The sequence below is a fragment of the Miscanthus floridulus genome, chromosome 10 (assembly GCF_019320115.1).
Source record: "Miscanthus floridulus cultivar M001 chromosome 10, ASM1932011v1, whole genome shotgun sequence".
NCBI classification, from domain to species: Eukaryota; Viridiplantae; Streptophyta; class Magnoliopsida; order Poales; family Poaceae; genus Miscanthus; species Miscanthus floridulus.
This window is the reverse complement of record NC_089589.1, coordinates 23,352,849-23,362,776: the sequence shown is the minus strand read 5'-3', so window position 1 is coordinate 23,362,776 and position 9,928 is coordinate 23,352,849. Positions and strand designations below refer to the sequence as shown.

Below are 9,928 nucleotides of genomic sequence, written 5' to 3'. Positions count from 1 at the left end.
GCGCGAACTCCGTGTAGTGGTTGTATTCTTTGGGACTCTGCACTCCATCAGCTCCCACGATCCGCTGCTTTCCAGACACAACCACATGCCTCTTGGAGTCTCTGGGCTTCGCATAGTTGGCTACCTGCGCGACGTGGTTTGCTAGTACCCACTGATTATCTTTGCAGCCGACACTTTGGAGCTCCACGGTGGTTAGCCCATACTCGTCCACGACAACCGCCTTCGGCTTGACCCACTAGCACCTGAAGATGGGTATCTATAGTTCACCGTCGTAGTTAAGTTCCAATATCTCTTCAATCTACCCATAGTATGTCCTGGTCTCCCAGTGATCTCGTCGACGCCCTCATATTGAACATCGGTGTTCTCTGCCGTGCTCTTCTTGTCCTTCTCTTTTGTGTGGAACCTGTACCCATTGATGTCATACCCTTGCCACGAGGTGATCTGGGTGGACAGGCCGGACGCAAGCCTTGCTTCATCAGATTCTCCATAGGGAGGTATGCCCTGCTGTTTGATCCACATTGTGAAATTGATCTTGTGTTGTCTCTGTACCCATGCCTCCGTGCGTCCGTCATGAGCACGACGGATCTCCTCTAGGTGCTTCTCAACCCACTGCTCCATGACCACTAACTAATTAAGGGCGTTGTGATAAGCTTCTTGCACCATTTCCTCCACTACATTGGTGCGTACTTTCCTCCCCGTGCACCCCATCCCTGAGGTTCTGCCTTCATGCAGAGGGACGGGCAACACAATCGCATTTCCATCCCAGATGTATGTTGTGCAGCAGTTAATGGCCTCCTCTGTTGTGTATGCCTCGATCATAGAACCCTCAAGGTAAGCACGGTTATGGACGTACCTGTTCAAGGTCAACATGAACTTCTCATACATCCACATCTGGTGCTAGTAGATAGGCCCAAGTTTTTGTATCTAATCAACCATGTGCATCATTAGGTGTGGCATAATATCAAAGAAAGACGGTGGGAAGCACATCTCAATTTGGCAAAGTGTCTCCACGATGAACTGTTTGAGGCCTAGCAGCTTAGCTTCATTGATGACCTTTTGCGCGATGAAGTTGAAGAAGTAACTGAGACGTGTGATGGCCATCTTCACGTACTCTGGACTGATAGCCCTGATCACAATTGGAAGGAACATTGTGAGCATGACATGGCAGTCATGTGCATTGAAGCTGGTTAGTGTGAGGTCCTTCATCAAGACTAGGCTCTTGATGTTGGAAGAGAACCCAGTCGACACCTTCACAGCCCTAAGCCACTGGCACATGGCCCTCTTCTCATCTCTCTTGATGTTGTAGCTCGCCCCCGGAAGGTCCACTTTCTCGCTCTGTGCTGCTAGTGTTGGGTGAATTTTGGTCCTGATGTTCTAGTTCACTAGATCCATCCATGACTTCAGACCATCCTTTGTCTTAGACTTGATGTCTAGCAAGACCCCAATCGTGCTCTCAATGACATTCTTCTCTAGGTGCATGCAGTCGATGGCATGGGGCATATCTAGCTCCTTCCAGTATGACAGGTACTTGAATAAACAAGACTGCTTCTTGAAAGGAACTGGGGCGATAGGTGGTTGTTCCTCCTCCATCTCATCTTGCTTCCTCTTCTTCCTCGTTGTGGTCCCATCTTTCTCTTTCTTCTTCTTCCTAAACTCGATGTTTATGCCCTTCACCATGTCAAACACCTTTTGCTCATAACTCATCTTTTTTGGCTCGTTAGTTTGAGGCTCGGCCTGGTTGTCGAAGTACTGATTCATCGAAGGATGCCGGTACCTGTGCTTTTTGTCAAGGAATCGCCTATGCCTCATGTACACCAACTTCCTAGATGCATTAAGATAAGTGTAGCAGGTACCGTCAATGCAAACTACACAACCTTACTTACCTTTGATCTGCCTCGACAGTGAAAAAAGACTAGGGTAATCGGTGATGGTGACAAAGATGATGGCTTTTAGAGTGAACTCCTTCTTTAGGGACGCATCCATCATCTTGACCCCATCTTCCCATAGTATCTTCATGTCCTCCATGAGTGGCTCCAGGAACACATCTATATCATTACCGGGCTGCTTCGGTCCAGAAATAAGACAGGTAAGTAAAAGATACCTACGCTTCTGACATAGCCACGGAGGCAAGTTATAGATGGTGAGAATGACCGGCCAAGTACTGTGGGAGCTGCTAAGGTCACTGAATGGGTTCATCCCATCAATACTCAGCGTGAACCTGACGTTCCTCGCCTCGTCACCAAACTCCTTCGGGAACTTGGGGTCGAAGCGCTTCCACTGCTTGCCATCGGATGGGTGTTGTATCTTGCCATCATCCTTCATGCGTTCTGCCGATGCATGCCAGGACATCAGCTTGGCATTCTCTGTGTTCCCGAATAGAGCACGCAGGCGATCGATCATGGGGAGGTACCACATTGACAGTGCATGACTTTTCCTCTGCATGTAACCGTCTTCTTCCTCGTCCTCAGGAGACGAGGTCTACTTCTTGGTCGTCTTCTTCTTCTTTGGCCCTCTTGAGGGTACCTCGTCATCCACGTCCGCACGACAACCAACATTCCTCTTGTAGCGACTCGTGTCGCACTGCGGACAGCTCTGCAAGTTCTCATACTTGCCCTGATATAGGATACAGTGGTTAGGGCAAGCATGGAACTTTTTAAGCTTCATCTCCACTGGCCGAATCATCTTCTTCGCCCGATAGGTATTGGTGGACACCTTGTTACCCTCTGGGTATGTGTCAGCAAGGATACGTAATAGGTCGTTCAAGCTAGTGTCGGATCACCTGTGGCGAGCCTTCAGCATCAACATCTGGAGGTTAAAACGCAATGCCGTCCAATGCTTCGGACAGTCCTTGTACAGGGGATCAATTGTCGCCTACTTCATCTCTTTGAAATTCTCCAGCCACTTTGGATTCCCAAGCAGAACGTCGTCCTAGAGCAAGATTTAGAAAAAGCTCCGCATCTTCGGCATCCAAGACATCAACCTGCTCACAATCCCCACCACCATCGTTGTCTGCCATGTCTTGCAGAAGATCACTAATGGTGATGTAATCATGATTCGCACTGTCGCCACCCATTGCTGCTGATGATGATGAGGGTTCTTGTCCTCCATCATTCACTGCCACCGCTGTCGATGTCGTCGACAAGTTTCCTCCGAAAGCACCGAAGGCACTCGGATCTGCTTCTCCGTGATACTTCCAGACGATGTAATCCTTGATGAAACCAAACCGTACCAAGTGAGATTGCACCACGTTATCTTGCTAGGCAAGCTTGTTCTTGCAGCTATTGCACGGACAAAGCATGAGCTCCCGACCTAGACTCAGACGATGTTTTTTTGCCGCAGCAACAAACTTTCTCACATGGCCCAGGAAAGACAAATCAGTGCCTAGCCTTGGTGTCTTGTACATCCATTCTCTATCCATGACTGCGACCTTGCACACACAACGAGAAAGTCATATAAGCAGAGCAGTATAAGAAAAATGCATCCGAATAGCTCTAGATCTAGTTTTCTCTCTCCTCCATTTAGATCTAGATCTAGATCTAGAGAAAAAGCACCTAAATCAAGTAAAAGAGAGGAGAATGAGAGTTGGAGAGTGAGAATCAACCACTTGCGGTGCCCCCTTCACCAAATCCAAGGGAAAACCTCCCCCCTCTAAAATGGCCACTTTTAGGGTTTTGAGCTCAAAACCATAAAAAATGGAGGAGGAGTCGCGGGGAAGAAGGGGTGGTGGTGGCTGTATATATAGTGCAGAGTTAACCGAGGCGGGTAACATAACGTAACCACCTCGGTTAATCGTACATTAACCGAGGCGGTTGCGTTACGATAAATGCCTCTGTTAGTAGGATAACCGAGGCGGGCAGCCGTAACCGCCTCGGTTAATTCTTATTAACCATGGCGGTTTCCTTAGGACGACCGCCTCGATTAATTTATTAATAGAGGCGGTTACGTAACAGCAGCCGCCTCGGTTAATCATCATTAACCGAGGCGGGTACGTTATGTTGCCCGCCTCGATTATCCTATTAACCGAGGCGGTTACTGGGCCGGCAGCCCGGTCTCGATTAACCGAGGCGGGCCGCCAGCCCAACTGCCTCGGAGGTGATTTTCAAAAGGTCACGGTAAAGTTTTTTTGTAGTAGTGTCACTCTTATCTTAGCATAGCCCACTAGTAGAGCCCTTTTATCCCATTTGGTAACACCAACCGGGACTAAAAGCTCCTTTTAGTCCCGGTTGGTGTCACCAACCTGGACTAAAGGTCTCCCACCTGAGACGAAAGGTCCCCCACGGGTGAATTCAAAAGGAGAGTGCCCAGGGCTTTATCACATGTGGTGTTCAGTTGAGTTGGTAAAGAAGCTACGCGCGAGGCATGAGGTCTTGGGTTCAAATCTCACGCACCGCAAGAGAGGTCTTCCTAGGATTTAAACTATTTTTTAGTTCCAAGAACATGCTTTACACTACACCACAACACCGAGATTAGCGATGGACGATCTGACGCTAAAAGCGGCAACACGACCGACAATTTGACGCTAAAAACTTACAGCGACAGACTTCTGCAGACGCTATAAGTCCTGTCGCTAAAAATCTTTAGCGTCAGACAGTACTTTTAGTGATAGATAATCTGTTGCCTCGAATATTTATAGCGACAGATAGTCCATTGCTAGTTTTTGGCGACAGATGCTCTGTTACTAGGCATATACCAACAGTCCATGTATTTATAGCGATAGATTGTTCTACAGGACAATATAAATATATATAAAAAATAAATATAATGAGAAAATATGTAGCACATATCATACCCAGATTCAAGCTTAAGGTCCATCACATAAAGATATAAAAACACATACATCACATGCAGATCAATACATATATAACATACAATCTTGTCTTGCACAGTACATCATCCAACAAGGTCAGCCACCAAAAGATCACATGAATGCACACCCAGCAAGCAATACTAGTAGTTTGTGTTTGACATACTAAGGTTTGTGCACACAATCATTTCTAGGAACTAAAAAACCAAAAGCAATGGCTTGCCAACACTAGAGCCTCCACCAGGTTATGTGCAGAACCATTTTCCAGAAACTCAAGCCAAAGACTGCCCAACACTTCTTGAAAAATATAACAACCATGTAATTAGGCTGCATTGAGCATGGTCTATGGCAATTTTAACTAGATGACAAATAGAATTACTAGCAAATAACATATAAGTAAGAAATATGTGTTGAACATTATGATTACAAAAGTAACAATGTGGACATCCATTCCAATCTGAAATATGACTTAGGTGCAGCAGGGAGCACACATCAGTTACCGGCCTGGAGTCATGGAATTTCAATTCCAAGGGAAAGTGAGACACAACTTGAGCTGTGTAGGATGTCTGATACACAATGGGATCCAGGATTGTGTGCGCAGGATTATAAATACAGATTTGATGTAGATTTCAATGAGCATCGCACAGCTCTCAGGCCATTGGCGAAAGCTCTTATGCTGCAAATTCAACAACATCTCTCTGCCAATGGAACTGAAAGAACCATTGTCCTGACAGAAATAAGGCTTTATTGGGCTCCTTATGTTATCAGTCGGTGCACAGTGCTAGAATATCGAGCATTTAAGTGCCAAAAATTGTGCAAACTATACAATTTCAAATGAGATGAAACTAGTCATGGAGAAGATATTCTACATGCTTCAGTACTCAATGAATTCTTGACTTGGATGGTGTGGAGATGCATATCAGTATTACATCTTGATGGCCCAAGGGATCCTGGTATTTTTCACGCCGTTGCTTGGGGACAAGCAACATTTTGTGGGGGTGGAAATGATATATGTCAACACATGTTACAGTCAAGTTGTAAAATGGAGACGCATGCTACAGTCCTAGGTGGCAATGATGTATTGCAGCATATCAGTGCTTGTTCTCTATTCCTACAGCTTGGTCACAGAAAACTATATAGGGTGATGTCCAGTGGTGGTGACTCTTCCCAATTCCTAAGACCTGGCATATATGTAACAAACCAAATGTTTCCGGAAATACTTGGTCAATTCTTCTATTCTAAGTCCCAGAGATTTGCTGCTGAAGAGCTATACAGCATTCTTGACCAAGTGGATGAACTATTGTTGTTTCCTGACCAAAAGATCGGTAGACCATGGTGTGACACTGATCGGATATGTGAACTAATTCTGTCTCGGAGAGGCAATGGTTTCAGCCCAAGCAAATGTTTGTTGCAACTAAAGCCATACATAGTGAGACAGTGGGATCTAGGAATTTCTGGGATCTTTAGTCATCGAGATACAATTCATGGTCATGCCGTTGCTTGGGGACAAGCAACATTTTGTGGTGGTGGAAATGTAACACCCATGAATAGCAAGGTGTCCAAGGCTTTAGCTGACAAGTGGACCACCCACCCATGGGACCCAGGTGGAAGACCAGATGATGTGTATAAGTTCTAAGAGTATGAACTGGGGAGGCTAGAAAGAAAATAGAGAAGAAGACAGAGGTAAGGAAGCCAGGCTTCCTACTCCGTATCGAGATCCCCTCCGATCTTCGATTGTTGCCGCTCACGTCGCCGGCTTGATCTCACCGGAGGCCACGGGTCGTGACAGCAAGTAATAGTTACAGTTACAAGGAATGGTAGAAAGCAATGCAAATGACGGAACGAGAATCAGAACTCAAACGCGAAAGATACCAACGAAACAGCTTGCTGGACCGGAAATTCTAAGAGCTGGAATCAGAAAATCAGTCTTCACAAAGCAATGCACAGCACAGGAAGGATATGCTGCTGCTGCACAAAAAGCTTGGCCGATTTGCCTGGATGGCCTGACCGATTTGCCTGGATGGCCTGACCGATCAGCAGGCTTGGCCGAGTAGCCTTGCTGCTGCAACGCACACACCAGAGAGAGGTACATATGGAGATAAGCTCTCAACCATGCATACTACTCTAATCAAAATGAAGTAATTTCACACTTCTAGTAAATAGCCAATGGTTGAGTTGATATTTCATGGATGAGCGGCCAGCCCCTCATATTTATCCTATGCATGAACTGTACAACGATCTCATGCACTAACTAAAACCTGCTCACCACCCAGAATACCAGATACACTATTCAACCATAACTTGGACGCCTTTTATATCCAGTATTCCCATTGAAAAATTCCATTCAATGCTTATCCAGAATTTAGAAAATGACAATGTCACGAAGTTCTAGGCTACATAATCAGTCAAGGAGACAAGCAGGCAGGCCGTGTTGTATGAATAATTTCAACCAGGCACATATAGATAGACCCTGTAGTTGCGAATAAGATATTTCTAGACCATTGAAGTTGTCTGCGAAGCAAGTCCATTGCAATAATAAACTTGAGGGCCCTATTGCTAATAGTAGAAGCCATCACATTGTGACTTTGTCAGGCCATGAGCAGTACTACTAGCTAGTACTTGTACATGTAATTCAGCTGTTATTTTCTGTTCACTTGCAGCATCTATTCACTTTGTCATCCTCTAATTTAGGGACATACTGGCAGTGCCCTTGAGAGGTGTACTAGATGCCTTCTTGCATTCCTTTATCTATCACAGATAGGTTTAATTAGGACATTGGTCATGCATCACAGATCAAAACAAAACGAAAATTATGTCAAGTCTAGTTTATTACTTTATTGTATGGCCATGCAATGCTCATCTTGAGAGCACTAGCCATAGTCTACATCTCGCCATAAGTCCGAGGTAGCATAGCATGCCTTCTCATCACAACATTGACAACTACTTCACAATATTCATTCCCAAGAGGCTGGCCTCCTACCATGGTGTTTGGATTAGTTGAAATGAATGTTCCCCTAGCCACAGCTAACTCAGATCTCAATATAGCAAATAATATCACATCCTTTCCAACCTGAAATAAATGATGCGCCCATAAGAATTTAAAAGCAAGGAACGTATATGAAACCACAAAAGAATGTAGGAAGACAGGAAGATTGCAAGGTTATTATGAAAGCGAGGGCCATCATTTGTTGCTGTAGTTGTCTTGTTTATAGGTGAATGGGCTGCATCATGTCTATGGGGGAGCAAGCTCTCATCAGTTTCAGCCTGAAGTAAAGATACACTCATGAGAGCTGTAAAACATGGAACATTTAAAATCACAGAGAAACATTGCTGTAGCATTGCAAGATTACATGTGTATCATTTGTAAAGCGAGGGAGGATATCACTTGTTGGTGTAGTAGTCATGTTAATAACTGAACGGGCTACAACAGGCCTAGGGGGCAGCAAGGTCTCTTCCATTTCAACCTGAAATAAATGATGCACTCATGAGAACAATAAAGCATGCAACATTTTTTAAATCGCAAAGACAAACATTACAGCAGAAAGGCAAGATTACATGTGTATCATTTGCAAAGTAAGGGTGGATATCACTTGTTGGTGCAGTAGTCATGTTCATAGCTGATCGGGCAATAGCAGGCCTAGAGGGGGGCAAGGTCTCTTCCATTTCAACCTGAAATAAATGATGCACTCATGAGAATTGTAATGCAGGGAACATTTTTAAAATCACAAACAAATACTTTGCAAGGGCATAGGAAGATTACACGTGTATCATTTGCAAAGCAAGGGTGAACATTTGTTGCTGTTGTAATGTTCATAGCTGATTGGGCTGCAGCATGCCTACGGGGGAGCAAGTTCTCATCCTCCTCACCATAGTCATCATAGTCTTCATCCTCTACATAATTATCATAGTCTTCACGCCGAAGAGCATTATGTGCCTCATCGATAGGTCTTTCAGGTGTTGGACTCTACACAAGAATCGGAACAATAATATTCATTGGCTGCTATTAGAGAAATGTATGTGCAGATTACGACATGTAAAGAGATAATTTAGTTCGAGTTCTTTACCGCATACTATCGTGAATTAGAGCCATGCTGTGACAGGACTTCAACATGTGTCCTTCCTTGTGCCATCCTTTCCTCTTCCAATTCCTCAATGCGTTGCTCAAGAGTTATGTTCTTACTTTCAGCTTTCTGTCGAGCAAAAATTTCCATTTGAATCCTTGTTGACATGAGTGCTTTGAGCCCTGGGGTACCAATATTTTCGGGAGTTGGTCCTAGACCCAAAACATGAACACGTCCTCTTGGCTCCTTTGCTCCACAAACAGCAGCATATGCATCGCCTTCTTGAATTGTTCTATCCTTCAACTCTGGTTGAGCTTCAACAATGTTTCTTTATTTGGGGAAAACTTACAATCGTTCCTGCTGCCTCCCTTAAAGGTACTCCATTTTTTCTTGTATGTGTATTGATGTACACTTCATCTCTTCGAGGGGGGCGTCCAAGTGCTTTACCCTACAAGTTTATAACTATGTACTAATGAAAATGCCCCAAAATAATTTACAGGATGAGTAACATGATAGCATTCTATACCAGATTATAACTACGGCAAGCATGGCTTATGCTTCCAGATGTATGATGAATCCTCAACTTCGCACGATTTGCTTTTCCTCTTTCAGTGCGAGCCTATGGTAGAAATCATTGAGATTTGCACATTCATAGGCAAGTAATGGAAAAGAGAGATTCATATGAACTGTTCCTTACTTGACATTCAGGAGACCTCCAAAATTTAATAAGATCATTGATGTCATCATCATTTAATATATTTTTAAGTATTTCCTTCATTTGTTCATCTGTTAATGTTTCATCAAAAAACTTCTCTTTTAAGTTTGCCTTGTAGTCCTTCCACTTCCTTGCAGACGTATCCATAAACCATTTCTTGACAGCCTCATCCACATCACAGAACGCCAAATTTGCCATTGAAAAGGAGCCATCAGATCATGTACAAATTGTACTAAGCTACTATTAATTGCGATGTGGGTATTAGATTGCTACAAAAAAAAAGCTAATTATTGATGTACAGATTATGTACAGATTGCACTAAGTTGCTATTGATGCACAAATTATAGT

General features: G+C 44.2%; 1 protein-coding gene across 1 annotated transcript; it reads right to left on the bottom strand.

Annotated features, from left to right (window-relative positions):
* Positions 1 to 8,874: 8,874 nt before the first annotated feature.
* LOC136485978 (uncharacterized) lies at positions 8,875 to 9,727 on the bottom strand. The gene is given in 4 exon segments (XM_066482758.1): positions 8,875 to 9,204; positions 9,206 to 9,313; positions 9,392 to 9,484; positions 9,563 to 9,727. Coding segments are annotated over 4 exon segments (696 nt in total).
* Positions 9,728 to 9,928: the final 201 nt, after the last annotated feature.